This window comes from Thamnophis sirtalis, unplaced genomic scaffold (genome assembly GCF_051295495.1).
Source record: "Thamnophis sirtalis isolate CommonGarterSnake01/CBP01778 unplaced genomic scaffold, rThaSir2_p1.2 scaffold_3, whole genome shotgun sequence".
NCBI lineage: Eukaryota > Metazoa > Chordata > Lepidosauria > Squamata > Natricidae > Thamnophis > Thamnophis sirtalis.
Genome location: NW_028261383.1, coordinates 116,479,215 through 116,496,479, shown reverse-complemented (window position 1 = coordinate 116,496,479; position 17,265 = coordinate 116,479,215). Strand labels below are relative to the sequence as shown.

Here is a 17,265-nt window from a genome sequence, read left to right as displayed (position 1 = left end):
TCTTTAAGATTTACTTACTTACTTCTCTTCAACCTACCTATTTTTTATTTTTTTATTTATCAAGTTATACAGTCATTTTATACCCTAAAAGAAGTTTATACAGCAAAACCAATCATGCAGTACAATTAAAACAAAAACAAAATAGCCACTGAAATGGCAGATGAAAAGCAACCATTAAAAGATAAACTAACATGCAGTATCCATATGCAATGTTTTAGAATTATTTTGAACATGGGCAGGAATCCAGGTGTATCTTGATGCAAACTCCCTCTGTGTATACCTGTGTGCCTCTGTGTGTGTGTGTTTGTGTGTGTGTGTGTGTGTGTGTTCTCCAGAGGGCAGGTTGTGCTTCCCAGGTTCCATCATGTGATACTACTTAATGGAGGGGAACTGAAGTGTCATAATGCTACCTAATCATGTAGGTTGGGTAGCTAGTCTCTGAAGATAACCATTAGCAAATTCTCATTGTAGTTCCTTCCACCTCCATAGTTATTTAATGAGATTTGTCATAGTATATAATTCCTGTCAAACCATACTTTCTTAGCTAATTCACCAAGGGACCTGAAAAATCATTATTACTCTAATTAGATTTTAGAATTGTTTTTAGTACATAGTGTACTCATGATATGAAGCATTGACTCTTATTTTAGAAATATAATTCAGTAAGATATGTGAAAATACAAAGTTCACATATATTAAATGGCTTCATCCCTTTGAATGTTACTTATATTTGATCTTCTATCATACTTGACAAAAGATACATCTAATTGTACTGATATTTATGTTTGAATACAAAACGTAAAGTGAAAAATTGCCTTAACATTCTTGGTTTTCCAAAGTCCAGTCCTGATTATAACTTTCATTAACCCCAAACCAGATTCACCTCTCCCCAGGATTTATCTACTGCCCTTGAGCACTCATAAATCATTCTATAACTTACCTTTTATGACTCTGTTCATTGAGAGAGAAACTATTATTAGGTAACAAATTTATTTAGGCTAATAAGGTTTAAATTATATTTTAAGACATTTAATTAAAATGAAGGCTAAAATAATTGCCCCCTTGTTTCCTGTTGAATACGTTTACTAACTGCAATAGTTCAAATATTATTGGGATACAAAAAGAAAATGCACTATTCATGCCAAGTGCTACAATTCATGCAAAATCACAGTTGTTTTAATGTAAGATTCTTGGTTTTATCAATAAATCAACATGGAAAATAACAATGGCAGTCACTTCTTGTTTGTTGATACTGGTCTTGTCAGTATTTTTCCTTCTAAAAAACCTGATCTTTCCTTGTACCTCTGTAGACTAATCAGGTGGTTGAGTCAATTACACCAAAAAACAAAGAATAAGCTAAGAAATTAGAAAGTAGCCATGTATGCCTACTTTTGCTTATCTGCTCTAATCAGTAAACTACAAACTCCAATTGACTTCTTTAAATCAGGTTGTATCCAGTCATGCAAACCACATTATGGCCTAACATAATACTAGGTCTAAGCATTAAAGTTATATTTGTGTTAAGGAGTAATGGGATATGTTCTCTCATTTTGCACGGTTCAGCATACTATAAAAAAAAGACCGTTTCAGAAAGCAAATTGTAACTGAATTATGAAAATATCTGTAAAGGTTGGTCATGGATTTCCTTTGAGGAGCAGCTTACCTTGAGGAGGAGGATTTACCATGAGGAAAGTTGCATGCTGGGAAATAAGGATGCATTTTTCTGATGTGATATCTGAGCTGTCCATCCACAGGTGGAGAAGCGTTTGGAGCTGGTGAAGCAGGTCTCCCACAGCACGCACAAGAAACTGACGGCATGTCTTCAGGGGCAGCAAGGATCAGATTCTGATAAGCGCTCGGTGAGAGATCCTGGCATCCCCTGTATCAGGGAATAGGGCTCTTTTACCCCGAAAAGAGAAAGCAGTGGAATTAAGATGCAAATACCCCTTCAAGGGGCTTTCCACTTTCACGTATATGCATGAATTCTCCAAGAATATGGTGGGAAGTGAATGGTTCGAAATACTGATTGTGTGGAAGTAGAATTGCTTTCTGAATGAGAGATGAAAAGGCTGGGATATCATTGGTTCTTTTTATTTAAAAAAATCATACAACAGTTGCTTTTGTTGCAGAAGAAATTGCCTTTGACGTCACTTGCTCAGTGCTTGATGGAGGGTTCAGCTATCCTAGGAGATGACTCCCTGCTTGGGTAAGATTCCAGTCCAGTGTCTGCGGAACAGCTACCACTTTGGGAAGGGAGAAGCTAGGAAAGTGTTTCAATCCCAATAAAGTTTCTCCATTTGGGCAATTTATTCATTTTAAAACATGTTGAGTGCTTGTGGTAAGGTTGAAGTGATTGATTTAATGAGCCTTACTTCCACCTTTTTCCTCATAAAAGAGGAGGCAGCTCACAAGCACAAATCATCACAAAGAAGAAAAAAAAGAATTTAAAGCCACAAATACAGTGTTCGTGATAAATAATTTACCCTTCTGCCCATTTGAATTGCTTCTACTAATTGTAAATAAGCCACCACTTTTTCCTACAGACCTCTTTAGCTTAGGACTTTATAATCCATTATGATCGATCTCCAACATGCAACCTCAAGTCAGATAAATCGAAGGATAAATCACAGCATGAAGCTGGAACAGCATGTAGCCATTTCTTACTATCCACAATTTTTACTGATTATTTATCACTGAAAGTGACTTTTCAGTGGGAAAATGTGTAGTAACATAACAAAGGTAACAAGCCATAGAAGCCTCCATGCTCTGCAACTTATTAAAGAATGGCACACTATTTGTTTGTTTGTCAAATTTATTTGTTGCCCATCTCCTGGTTCAGGTGACTCTAAGCATCATTAATGGTAGACATCTACCCTGCCCTGCCTCTGAAGAACATCTCTTGGATCAACTGCTCTCCTAATCTATTGCTTGCTTTCTCCCTTGAGATCTGCCTTTTCTCCTTTCAGGAAGATGCTGAAATTATGTGGAGAAGCAGAGGACAAGCTAGCTCAAGAGCTCATCCACTTTGAGCTGGAAGTTGAAAGGGATGTGATAGAACCACTGTTTGTGTTGGCAGAGGTAAGAGTTGCTTATTTCAAAGTGAATCTCTGCCATGGGTCTTTTAGGTTTGGTATAAATGCGAGTGGATCTCTAGCAGATCTGAGAACAGGAGGCATTTCAGGATCTGTTTGTAGCCAAAAACTTGTGATCTCTGACCTCTTGGAGTTTGGATCCTGGAATGAAAGGAAGTAATAGCATATCAACAAAATGAATGAAGGGAACTAATAAGGTAATCTGTTTAAGAAGTCAAATTTACAACCAAGTAGGAAAAATATATCTGATTCAGTGGTGGGATTCAGCCAGTTCACACCACTTTGGGAAAACCTGTTGTTAACTTTCTGAGCAGTTTGGTGAACTGGCTGTTGGAAGAAATCATTAGGGGGGAGAACTGGTTGTTAAATTATTTGACTCACACCACTGATCTGATCCTATCCTAGTGTTCAAGTACTAAATGAGCCATGTTTATCACTGTGATTATAAGAGTCAGAAGTGAGCATCTGTTTAGGGCTTATATCATCTGCAAGGTACTTCACAGAGGAACTAAGCAGAGAGAGTCCTCACAGTTTGTTTTCAGTCTATTTATGGAGATACTGTCTAGTTTAATTACTCCTGAGTTTTTCCTGCATACAACACAAACACATACTGGTAATCTTAACCTAATGACCACAATTGAGAGAGGCAACTCCATTGCTAACAACATGGTCATTAAGTGAAACATTGCATCCCTGCACCAGACTTGCAGTCTGTGATTCTGTTTAAATCACCTGTGGTCATTAAAGGTAACATCACATGACTGCAACTTGTATCTTTCTGTTGGCTTCTCCATTTACTTTGCCTGTCAAAAACTGATGGTGAAGCTTGCAAATGGTAATTAGGTGGCCATGGGATCCCCTGTGGCCATTGTAAACTGCTGCCACTTGCAAAGCACCTGAATCTTGATCATGTGCCCATCGGAATGCTACAATTGTCATGAGTGTGAGAACTATTCATCAAACTACTTTTCCTGTATCATCATAAATTCAAACTGTTGCTAAATAGGCCAGTCATTGACCAAGAACTACCTGTAATCCAATTTTCTTTCATTCATATAAACATATGTATGTGAAATTCTATTAATTTTTCTCTGCAACTACTACAATGGGACAGGAATTGCAGAGCTACATTCTCTCTTCTGTGCCCCCACACCATCTTTCCTTGTGTTCTTAGGACGTTACAGGCCAAAGGGTTCTGAGACTTTTCAGGGAACATAGTCGCCTGGTTGTGCTTTATGATGATCAAAATGCCACACACACATGGAAAATACCAGGTTGTAAAGCTGCTCTAGGTGGAAGCTTCTTTTCCTTCCAGCTTTGTTCCTTAAATGCCAGTAGCTATTCTGAAGGTGATGGTGGCAAGTTCTCTTGCTAGCCATGTGAGTGTTCTTACAGGATAGGAGCTGTCCATGGTTCTGGCATTGGCTGTAATGCTAGGCCTGCAACTTTACTATGATGTCATTTAAGTTCAGTACATAGAATTTGCAATGCAGTCTTATTTATCAATATTCCTTGTATAACTTTCCTTTTTTTTAACTAAAAATACTACTTCAGGTAGAAATCCCAAATATTCAAAAACAGAGGAAGCACTTAGCAAAATTAGTCCTGGACATGGATTCATCAAGGACAAGGTAAGAGACTTTTTTTTTCCTCAGTTGCTTTTGCATTGCCAAGTCTTTGTTTGCTATGTGTGTCTGTTTTTATTGCTGGACTAGTTTTTAGAACAAGTTTCCTTAGGGCGGCTTTCAGTATTGAAAAAGAAAACCCATCCCAGATGGAGTTTTATGCTAGACTGACCTGTCTCCTGTCATTTATACATCAGGATTGTACAAATGTGTGCTCTCTCCATCAGCCTTCAGTTTGGGTCGGCAGCAGCCATCGTGGTACAGGGGAAAATCTATTAGTGCTGACTTTATGATTTTAAAAAATGGAGGGAAAGATTCTTCAAAGATGTGTTTATTTGCATAGATTAAAAAACACCCGACTCACAGTGATTCTGGACACAGAATCCTTTTACATTATAAAAAAAGCTGGAACAATAAAATGAAAGAACAAAGAAATACACATCCATAAAAAGAAAAAGAAGAATCATGTTAAATATAACAGAATGTTGCAAGGTCTTACCATCCTACCCAAGGCTTGGGAAAATAATCAAGCTTTCAGGGGTTTCCAGAATTGAATGCAATGATATGAACCTTAGATGGGTGGGATGAAAGTAACTTGAATAAGGTATCTCATTAGAGAGCTGGACTCACTAAGTTGTCTCCAGTAATCTGTCCCAATCTCCTCTTCCTATTCTTATAAAAAAGCAAGGACAATTGAATTCTGTAATCACCATCTTGATCAACTAAAATAGCGATCTACAAAATCCCATTGTCTCTGCTATTCTAATCCAAAAAGATTTCTTTCAAAGAAAGAAAAAAGAACAGGAGGAATTTCATTTTCCTTGCAATCCTCTGTCATGTGTTTTCAATCTTGATTGTCCAGGGAAAAATTAAGGTTCAGATTGGTGTTGCGATAGACATGATTGCTTCAACGTCCTTTATTAGCCAGAGGCCTTGCCCTGACTAGGCCAAAAGCATTGTTATCTTTCACACCTTCCAGTTGTGGAATCCCACGGCTGAGATTTTCACTGATGAAAATAAATAAAATGAAATCTTTCTAGTGTTACTGTGTTCTTTGTGAAGCTAGAGAGTAACTATTTGCCTGAAGATACACACATTGCTTTTCTTTCTTGGTATTCCTGGAAAAAAAACCCAGCTATTTTTGCCTTCTTCTGAAAGAGCTGTGACATTGCCTTAAAAATGGAGAAATTTGAAATCACAGAGACACTGAGCTGACATTTCTGTGGAGGGAAAAATACCTCTCAGGGACGCATAGATTAAAAAACACCCGACTCACAGTGATTCTGGACACAGAATCCTTTTACATTATAAAAAAAGCTGGAACAATAAAATGAAAGAACAAAGAGATACACATCCATAAAAAGAAAAAGAAAAATCATATTAAATATAACAGAATGTTGCAGGGTCTTACCATCCTACCCAAGGCTTGGGAAAATAATCAAGCTTTCAGGGATTTCCAGAATCGAATGCAATGACATGAACCTTAGATGGGTGGGATGAAAGTAACTTGAATAAGGCATCTCATTAGAGAGCTGGAGTCACTAAGTTGTCTCCAGTAATCAGTCCCAATCTCCTTCTTTGAAAATGTTGGCATCAGTTCATGCTAACAAAAGTGCCTTCACTCTTAAAATTAGCTTGTGCTTGTGGCAGAGGGAAAGCTAAGCTGTGGTCCCTTCCATGTGACATGATCTTATATTGTTCTGGCAAGACAGGGAGAAACAGTGCTATGATAGGTCCTGTGTCCCACTGAACAGCCTACATCTTTGCTCTTCTTTCTCCTACAGATGGCAACAGTCAGCCAAGTCTTCAGGTTTGTCAAGCAACTTGCAACCTTCGGGTGCCAAAGCGGATGCTCTCAGGGAAGAGATGGAGGAGGCAGCAAACAGAGTGGAGATTTGCAGGGTATCTCCCCCTCCCCCTTTTTATTCTAGTTAATTGACATCCGGGAGGTGGCCAGAAAGTAGCTGCAAATCCATTTTTTATTATAGATGTAAATCTGGTAGTTGGGATGGCAAATAATAATCAATCAGGAAGTGGTATTATTGTGTATTTGCTGATTTGTGTCAGATCGATAAAAGGAATATTAGCCCCGTAAATTGCAATACAGTTAGCCTTGCTCTGCTTTTTTTGGATATATTTTAAATTTTCTGTAAAGATAAGGAAACATGAGTTTGAGTTAGAATCTGTGCTCTCTTTTTTTTGTACCTCCTGCAGGATCAGCTCTCAGCTGACATGTACAATTTTGTGGCCAAAGAGATAGACTATGCAAACTATTTTCAGACTGTAAGTATCAGAAAGCCTGGCTTTTAGCATCTTTGTCCCTCTTTGGCTTCCTTCCCCCTCCCTTTTGTAATACCGTGGTGCCTTTCAGATCGTGTATTCTTACAGCCTTCATCCCATTTTATTTTTCTCCCAGTTAATAGAAGTGCAAGCAGAGTACCACAGAAAGTCATTAGCACTTTTGCAGAATGTGTTGCCTCAAATCAAAGCACAGCAGGGTAAGTATGGTGCTTCTCAGGTTACGATTAACACTATATACAAGACACATTATAGACTCTTTGTTCAAGCAACGTGACTCCTGTCTTGTCTCAGGATGATTTAGTTCTCAATTAAGCATAAAATCCATAAACTTCCACTCTGCTATTGTTGGCTTATTTACCAAGTTAGAGAGTGAATAATAATCACATCCAGTTAATAACACCATCCAGTCAGAATACCCCAAAATGATACCTCAAATTATCATTTGAGACTAATTACTGCCACCTTATTCGAAAATGCAAGGACTCAATGGGATCGACAGATAGTCTTAGTCTAATGACCACTAAACAACACAGGCATTAAGGGAGACAGCCCGTGACCATGACAGACATTTTCAATCTCACTTTTGCTGTGATTGTTACATAAATTACCATTGGTCATTAAGCAAGATAATCACATAACCACAATCTGTGATTTTACTGCCAGCTTTTCCATTGACTTGCTTGTCAGAAACTACCTATGAAGGACACAAATGGCAACCACATGACATTGGAGCATGTAAACACCCACTGGGCATGAAGTGCCCAATTGTAATCATGTGACATAAGGATGCTACAATAGCCATACATGACAGGGCAAACCACTAGTATTTAAAATGAGAGCAAACCCAACTAGCACTGATGATTTTATCTAATTCAGTAATGAAACATCTGCACGAAAACAACTAAGCCTGGAGACCATCAAAGACTCCACAATGTAAACATATAAATAAATAAATTAAATAAATTCTGAGGGCCCTGAATCTAGATCTAAGTAAGAGAAGAGCAAAAATAACTGAATAAGGTTTTCACTTCCTCTTGGTCTGCCACATAAATGAAACAGAATGAATATTTACTGATTCTTCTCATCCTTCTGTATGCAGTTGTTAGGAGCTATGGAGGAAGGAGTAGCTGAAGTGTAGTAAACCTGTTCTGTTTTGATTGTATCTTTTTTTGAACTGCCTTCTACAGAAGCTTGGATTGAAAAGCCCTCCTTTGGGAAGCCCTTAGAGGAACATTTGGCTGTCAGTGGCCGGGAGATCTCATTCCCTATCGAGGCCTGTGTCACTATGCTCCTTGAATGTGGCATGCAAGAGGAGGTCTGTACAAATAGCTTCCTTTCTTTTTTTGTGGTTCAGCTTTATAGCTAGAGATTCTGTAAGCTGCCTAGAATCCACTGGGGTTATGAGTGGTAGATCAGTTACATAAACAAATAAAACACCCAGGTAGGGAGTTAGAAAAAGCATTCATTCTTTTGTTTTCAGAGAACCCATGCCATATGGCATGGGTTCATGGAGCTTGGCACCTCATCAGATTTTATTTTGCTTCTCTTTGGTTTGCAGGGTCTCTTCCGAGTGGCTCCCTCTGCTTCCAAATTAAAGAAGCTTAAGGCAGCATTAGACTGCTGTGTTGTGGATGTTCAGGAATATTCAGCAGATCCCCATGCCATTGCAGGTAGGGTATCACTCTTTAGCCTATCAGATGGTCTTCATAATGAATGACAAGAATTTGGATCATAGAAGGCACTTCCAGTGGGAAATGCAGACCAAGGACAACTACTGCTGGCCAGTTTATGATGTGGACAAGTGGATGACTTGCTCAATGTATGCTAATTTCAACAATTCCCAGGCAAATTTTGAAATACTTAACGGTAGCTGTTGCTCTCTCCTTATCTATTGATATATTCCATTGTAACAGAACAAACTCCTTTTTATATGCCTACATTTTTGTTGTGTATATCACTATTTGCTAGTTATAATACTAGAGCAGAATATTACAGTGGTCCTCAACTTACAACCACAACTGAGACCAGAATTTTAGTTGCTAAGCAAGATGATTGGTGAGTTACCATATTTTTCGGAGTATAAGGCGCATTAAGATTTTGAAGAGGCAAATTAAGAAAAAAAGTTTTTGTACTCTGCAGACCTCCCAAAAATGTCCTCATTTTTTGTCCAAAAAATGGGCATGCATAGCCTTTAGAAGGCTTATAGGGTGCTCCTGGGGGCTGGGTGGGACCACAAACAGCCCATTTTTCACTCATTTTTCCCTCCCCAGCCCCCAAGAGCACTCTGGAAGCCTCCTAAAGATTATGCACCACCATTTTTGCAAAGGGAGCGGGGTTTCGAGAGGCCAAAAATGATGTATTCAGTGTATAAGACACACCCAGATTTTCACCGTCTTTTTCCCCAGGGAAAAAGGTGTGTCTTATACTCCGAAAAATATGGTATGTTTGATTTTACAACCTATTCTATTTCAGCATGGTTGTTAAGCGAAACGCTGCAGTTTTTAAGTAAGTCATCCAGTCAAAAGCATCCAGCTTCCCCATTAACTTGGCTTGTCAGAAGCCGGCTGGGAAGATCACAAATGGGATCACATGCTGCAACCATTGTAGATAAATGCTGGTTGTCAAACACTCAAAATTTTGATCATGTGACTTTGGGAATGCTGCAAGAACTAGTTGTAACTCACTTTTTTGGGTGGCGTAACTTTGAACGGTCATTAAACAAATGATTGTGTCAATGATTGCTTGTATCTCTTCTCATAATCCACCCAAAAACATATTTCCAATGAAAATAGTGTGATTGATTCAAAGACCTTAAAACATTTTTCCTCTTTTGAATTCTGTTTATTTAATAGTATGCTCTTAAGCCTGTTAATCAGTAGCACTTAGACTTACAATACAATACATTAGCAGAGTTGGAAGGGACCTTGGAGGCCTTCTAGTCCAACCCCCTGCCTAGGCAGGAAACCCTATACCATTTCAGACAGATGGCTATTCAACATCTTCTTAAAGACTTCCAGTGTTGGGGCATTCACAACTTCTGGAGGCAAACTGTTCCACTGATTAATTGTTCTAACTGTCAGGAATTTCTCCTCAGTTCTAAGTTGTTGTACCCTCAGGTGCCTTGGAAAATAGTTTGACTCCCTCTTCTTTATGGCAGCCCCTGCGATATTGGAACCCTGCTACCATGTCTCCCCTAGTCCTTCTTTTCATTAAACTAGACATACCCAGTTCCTGCAACCGTTCTTCATATGTTTTAGTTTCCAGTCCCCTAATCATCTTTGTTGCTCTTCTCTGCACACTTTCCAGAGTCTCAACATCTTTTTTACATCGTGGTGACCAAAACTGAATGCAATATTTCAAGTGTGGCCTTACCAAGATGTTATAAAGTGGCATTAACATTTCACGTAATCTTGATTCTATCCTTCAGTTGATGCAGCCTAGAACTATGTTGGCTTTTTTGGCAGCTGCTGCCCATGGCTGGCTCCTAGTTACAATACAATACAATAGCAGAGTTGGATACGTATATAACTTATATATATATTGTTCCATAATACAGTACACTCTAGGCGATTTATAAAAGTTTACTCTTGTCTGCTAGTATAGCACAAGGCCAAAGGAAGGATAAGAAAAAGATAGACCTTCGAAAGAAGAAAAAGTTCTTTTTGTATTTTTGTGTTTCTTCTACAGGGGCACTGAAGTCCTATCTTCGAGAGTTGCCAGAACCACTCATGACCTTTGAACTTTATGAAGAATGGATTCAAGCCTCTAAGTGAGTTACTGCAACAATTTTCATATAGACAGGTTTCTCTGCCTTCTAAAGTTTTTGCCTCCCACTGTCAAATTAGAATGTGAATAAAATGGCAACCTTGCAGAGGTTTTTTGGGAATAAACTCTATTGGTTTTTGTGAAAGACAAATATAGGGGAAACACCCTGAAATTCCACTTTTTATTTAATCAAAATAACCCTGATGTATTTTGTTTATTATTTTACTATTTATTTTGCAGGTTTGTTTATTTATTATTTGTTTGTTTATTTATTTATTTATTTATTTATTTATTTATTTATTTATTAGATTTATTTGCTACCATCTCACCTACCCTACCTTGCTATTGAATTAATCTCAGTTATTCTTTCTTTTTAGCATTCAGGACCAAGACAAAAGATTACAAGCACTATGGAATGCCCTTGAGAAACTGCCTAAGGCCAGCTACAATAATCTAAGGCAGGTGCAGAGAAACTGAACAATATGGTTTTTTATTGATTTTACTAATCATGGGGGCAAGTTTTCTACTTCAAAAGAGAATCCCTTTCTGATACTGGACTAGAGTCAGAGAAAAAGGAACACTGGGGAGGTCAGCATAGCCAATCCAGAAGTTTGCAGAACTTTATTATATCTGCCATCCCTATATATTTACTTATTCATTTGTTCCACACACTTCCCATTTTACTAGCATCATAGTAGAATTACTTTCTCCAGGCCAGAAAAAGAAGTCAAACATAGCTCAAAAATCAATAGACAAGACTATACAAATGGATCTATTAAGATGTTTATCTTGTTCAACTCTACAGTAATCTGTCTCATGTGCTAGATGTATGCTTTTCTGCAGACCGGATAGGGCAGTGATAGCTAACCTTTTTTGGATTGTGTGCCAAAAGTGGGGGGGGAGCACAGAGGGGTTGTACGCAAGTGTGCCCACACCAATAATGCTATCCGCGCAACCCCCACCTTCCCCCCCCCCACTTTAGGCCTGCAATGGACCTATTTTTAACCCTCCCCAAGCTCCAGAGGCTTTCTAGGAACCTGGGAAGGGTGAAAGCAACCCGCCCCTGGAGGCCCTCTGGTGGCTTCAGGAGGCTTCTCTGAAGGCTCCGGAGGGCGAAAAATGGCCGTATGGGCAACCCGGAAGTTCAGGAACAGTGACTTTCGCTTTGTCCGCAAGGCAGTTTTTTGCCCTCCGGAGTCTTCAGGAAGGTTCCCTGAAGGCTCTGGAGCGTGAAGAACGGCCCAATGTGCAAACCAGAAGTCCACTTCCATTTTGCGCATTGGGTGGTTTTTTACCCTCTGGAGGCTTCAGGGTGAAAAACGGCCGAAAAAGAAGGCCGAAGTCAGCTGGCCACCATGCGCATGCATGCTGGAGCTGACAGGGCAACACCTCGTGTGCCCTAACAAATGGCTCCATGTGCCACCTTTGGGTTGGGTTCACCATCATGGGGCTAGGATTCCCAGGTTGGCCCCAGGGATGGACTCTTTTGATCTCTAATAAAGAACTAACTTCTCACTCTCTTCTCTCTCATTGCCAGCCAGACCTATTTCTTAGGAGACAGTGGTGGGAAGAAATGGGTGGTGGAACAGGAGGTTCCAGAGAGAAACTTGCAATGGTTGTGACGGCTGCTGTGTCTCAAGTCTCTTTTCTGTATTGTTTTCACTTTTTATTCATTTGTTTGACAGGCCTTGTGATTTAACAGCTTGGTTAACTTGTTTATTTCTACAAGTATTTAAATCAGTGTTTCTCAACCTTGGCGACTTTAAGTCCTGTGGACTTCAACTCCCAGAATTCTCCAGCCAGCTCTGCTGGCTGGGGGATTCTGGGAGTTGAAGTCCACCGGACTTAAAGTCGCCAAGGTTGAGAAACACTGATTTAAATATTGCCCTCTTCTAAGGGCTTAGCACTTCATAATGGAAAATCATAAAAAAAACTAAACAAATACCATGGAGTGGATTCTAAGAAAAGTTCTAGTGGCAGCCCAGATTCTACCAAAAGCCTGATGAAACAAGATGACTTTTAACAGCCTTTTGAAAGGCAAGGTGTTCCATAACATGAGGAGTGCCATCATGAAAGTGGCCACAATTAGGATTTAATGCATTCTTTTTGGATCTTACAGAAATACTAAAGGTGGATCTGGCTAGCACATGACACATCCGGCCCACTGGCTGCGGGTTAGACAGCCCTGATCTATATAATTCATGCCCAGGGTTACATGCCTATGCCAAACCTCATTTTGAATCTTGTTTTAGATTTTGCAAAATGGTTTGGTAGGAGCCTTATTGCCCGCATGTGGCTTCCATTGAATCCATTGGTCTTGTTTTCAACTATCACACAATTAGCACATTCAACGTCCTTCTGTTTGATCGTCCTTCTGTTTTATCAGTGTTCTTTTTTTCTTATTTTCTTTAATCATCTCAACTCTTCATAATTCTTTAGAGCTGCTCATCAGGAACCTCATTCTGGCTCTGCAGATGTTTAGCCATATGGCTATAAGAGACTGTTCTGCAAATGCCAGCAAACTTAGGCATGCATTAAGTGTATTTATTTGACCTTCTAAAGTTATTCACTAGGCAATTGTAAGCAACACAATGTTTTTACTAAATGAACTCACATAATTCTTTTTTTTCCTTTATGAGTCACATTAAGATCAGCAAACTCTAAAATCATTATAGTTTTCTCTACCGCACCATATATTGTAGTTCCCTCATCTTTTCAAGAGATCAATTGAATTGATTGAATGGACAATAGAATCCATTGAATTCTCTAAATAGGATGTTCTGCTCATTAGTGACATTGAGGAAGTCTCCCATGAACAATTCAAGACACAGTCAAGGACCATTATATGTATTGGTTTTCTATTCCATCTCTTCTCAAATTCTGCCACCTAATGTATTTGAGTAATCATGTAACAGACATAGTTTCCAAACATCCTTAAGACTCTTCACTCTTCCAAAATGCTTCTTTGAAGCAAATTTCCAGCCTAATATAGCCCTTGACCAAAGAACAGTTAAATTATATTGATCCAGATTTGCTGGAGGCCTCAGATTTTGTCCAATATCATTAAACCTTGGGATCCACTTCAATCGTCCCATTGAGTTTGTCTCTCTGAATTTTATCATTATACATTTTCAGTATAAATCAGATCTAGTTCTCCTTTAAAATGTCTCCAATTGTACAGTGATTTGTTAAGTTGCACATTCTCTTGATTTTGAATTTCATCCATTCTTTTCAAAAGATAGCAGACCAATATACCATGATGCTATTATTTCATCAGATCTAATTCTAGTACTACCTTTTATTTGTGGAAGAAGGTATCCTTATTCCTATCAAGGTTCCCAGAAGATAAGAGGCATCATTCATTTTTTCTTCAAACAGAAGAAGCATAATTTATTAAGCAGAATCCTAGGTGAGCCGTTCATGAATTCCCTATTTCCAATAACTGACATATCAGTTATGTATTCAGTTTTACTTCATTTTTATTTTATTTTTGCATCTTTTTTATTTACTCAGCATACTTTGGATTGGAGGTACCTAAACTTCAAAATTCAATATTGAGCCTAAATTATATAAGCAAAATCAATTGTAATTGACAACCATAAGAATAGCAACATTACAAAGGCTAAGTATGGAAGCTGCAGGAGGAACTCAACACTTAAGAAAACTACTCACAAGCAACTGAATTTTGGGAATAGGGATGACAATTAAATCCCCTTTGCCCCTTGTAGCCATAATTAATTAAGAGTATATCTTATTAAATTGGAAAACATATGTTTCTGTCATCCAACCTCAGCCCTTCAAGGTAGACAGGACAGCAAAATCATGAATACTAAGACTACCTTTATTGTAAGGTTGCATAAACTGTATCTTATGAAAGCACGTCTCTTCTCCCTCGCCTTTACTTTCCAAATAACTAGGGTGGGTCCCTTCTGCTTTCACCATCTCCATTCCTTCTTTGGACACTCTCATGTCATACCAGTGTCTAGAGTGCAGCTCTTCCTCCTATCATGTTATGCTCTCAACCCATTGCATCCAGTGATGTAACTATGGTAGAGAGAAGTGAGGAGAAAAATCTGGATCTAAGTCTGAGAGTGAAATAACTGACGCAACCAACAACCTGCTAGGAAACAGTACAGATTTGTCCCTGGTTTCAAAAAAAAACCTGTTTGCTTAATGCCCACACAATTATATCTATTTTTGAACTGCCGTCTGATGCCAACAGAAAGTTAGATGAATTAAAATCTTTAATAGAGAAAAAAAACTTTAAATTCTTTGTCAACAGCAGCTGACACAATAGCTAATGTGGATTGTAATACAAAAAGTATAATGGTATTAGTCAGTGTTGGCAAACCTTTTTTGGCAGCCATGGCAAAAGCAGGGGGGGTACAGGGATGTCGTGCACCAGCGTGCCACACCCATAATGCTATGCACAAGTGTCTCCCACCGCACGTCCATGCACACAATCAGTGACACCCCCCTCCGCTTTTGCCACAGTTTTTTGGCCTTTCCCAGGCTCCAGAGCTTTCTAGGAGCCTGGGGAGGGTGAAAACAGTCTCTCCCCCCCCCCCCCCGGATGCCTTCTGGAGGCCTCAGGAGCTTCCCTGAAGCCTCCGGAGGGCAAAAAGCAGACCTACGGGGAACCCAGAAGTTTGGGAATGGTGACTTCTGGTTTGTCTATAGGGCCGATTTTTGACCTCTGAAGCCTTCAGGAGACTTCCCTGAAGGCTCCGGAGGTCAAAAATCGGCCTTATGGACAAACTGGAAGTCACCATTCCTGAACTAATGAGTTCCCCATAGGTCCGATTTTTGATCTCCAGAGCCTTCAGGGGCCTTCAGGAGGCTTCCCTGAAGGCTCTGGAGGCTGAAAAATGGCCTTACGAGCAAACCAGAAGTGACTGGTTTGCTCATAGTGAATTCCAGTAGGCCTGGTTTTTCGTGCTTTGGAGACTTTAGGGAAGCCTCCGGAGGTTGAAAAATGGCCTCAAAAGAAGCTGACAGGGCAACACCTCACATGCAAATGGCTCTGTGTGCCACCTGTGGCACACATGCCATAGGTTCGCCATCACAGGTATAGGTAGTCCTCGCCTCACTGTAGGAATTTCTGTCCTAAATCATGCTACTTGTAAGTTGAGTTACCTTCATGACCAACCCAATTTTATGAACATTTTTGCAGCAGTTGTTAAGTGAATGCCATAATTGTAAAGTCAATGCATTCCTATGGACATTTTTTGCCAGAAATTGGGCAAAAAAGCCACTTTCTGGGGCAGCGGGGGGAAAGGCATCATAAGTCATAGATTGCTGCAACCAGCCAGTTATCAAGCACCCCAAATGTGGTCATGTGACCACGGGGAAATGCTACTGTTGAACTTTTGGAACCAAGTCGTAAGTACCCTTACAGAGTTCCACTGTAACTTTGAATGGTCACTAAGCAAGGACTATCTGTATCACATCTCATCTCTATACAGCAGATAACCAGAATACAAACTTTAGCACCAAAGGACAAAATGAAATATATGTGAAGGCGAAACAGTTAAAAAAATAATGCTGTATTTTGCCATGATTCATATTAATAATCAATGAAACACAAAATACGCTATAGTGAAATCTCTCTCCCAGCTTGTCAGATACAGAATAAGTCCAAATGAAATAACAGATATAACATAGTCACCTGATCATAAGAAATTTGTGCCAGCTTTTGAACAATCAGTTCTGCTTCAACTGTTTTTAAAATTTAGTGAGAACTTTGGTAAGTTGCCACAAAACTATTTCAAGATAGTTGCCCATATCCTGTGCTAAGCTTTGGGAAGAAGCAAGAGAGAAAGATAAGGCCCTCATATGATAACACTGTCCTATGTAACAAACCTTCACATGATTCCTCAAGACTACAAGAAAAAAAGTGAGCCACTCAGAGGTGGAATTCAGCAGGTTCTGAGCAGTTCTGGAAAACCGGTAGCAAAAATTTTGAGTAGTTCAGAGAACTGGTAAATACCACCTCTGACTTGCCTCGCCCCCATCTATTCTCTGCCTCCTGAGTCCCAGTTGATCAGGAGGAAATGGAGATTTTTACACTATCCTTCCCCTGCCATGCCCACCAAGCCACACCCACCAAGCCACGCCCACAGAACCAGTAGCAAAAAAAATTGAATCCCACCACTGGAGCCTCTCCAATACCCTAAATTGCTTTTCTAGGAAGAGCAGGAACATATAGTAGAAAATTTGAGGACATTACATCAAATTAGATCAAGGTTGCGAACAGCATTTTCAGCTGCTAATTCATTTAAAATTATTTTACTTCTATATGAAGGGGATAATTCCCTCAGCTAAACAAGCCAGCCTCTGCACCTGAATCATCATCAAGAATAGCTTTAATACATAAGGTGCTCCCACTCAATAAGAGGAAGTGCTCTAATATTAACCCAGTTGCTGAAGAATTCACTTCCCGTTCCCGAACTTCCAGGTTGTACGTAGGGCCATTTTTCGCC

The 17,265-nt window shown here is 39.4% G+C and overlaps 1 protein-coding gene across 1 annotated transcript in view; it reads left to right on the top strand.

Moving 5' to 3' along the window:
• Positions 1–17,265, top strand: part of LOC106540516 (rho GTPase-activating protein 44) — a 116,976-nt gene that overhangs the window by 76,629 nt on the left and 23,082 nt on the right. The window contains exons 3-13 of the mRNA XM_014055702.2: positions 1,755–1,859; positions 2,130–2,206; positions 2,967–3,078; positions 4,647–4,723; positions 6,502–6,619; positions 6,932–7,000; positions 7,134–7,215; positions 8,206–8,333; positions 8,577–8,688; positions 10,706–10,787; positions 11,161–11,241. Of these exons, the coding sequence (XP_013911177.2) occupies positions 1,755–1,859; positions 2,130–2,206; positions 2,967–3,078; positions 4,647–4,723; positions 6,502–6,619; positions 6,932–7,000; positions 7,134–7,215; positions 8,206–8,333; positions 8,577–8,688; positions 10,706–10,787; positions 11,161–11,241 (1,043 nt within the window). The remainder of the gene's footprint in view (positions 1–1,754; positions 1,860–2,129; positions 2,207–2,966; positions 3,079–4,646; positions 4,724–6,501; positions 6,620–6,931; positions 7,001–7,133; positions 7,216–8,205; positions 8,334–8,576; positions 8,689–10,705; positions 10,788–11,160; positions 11,242–17,265) is intronic.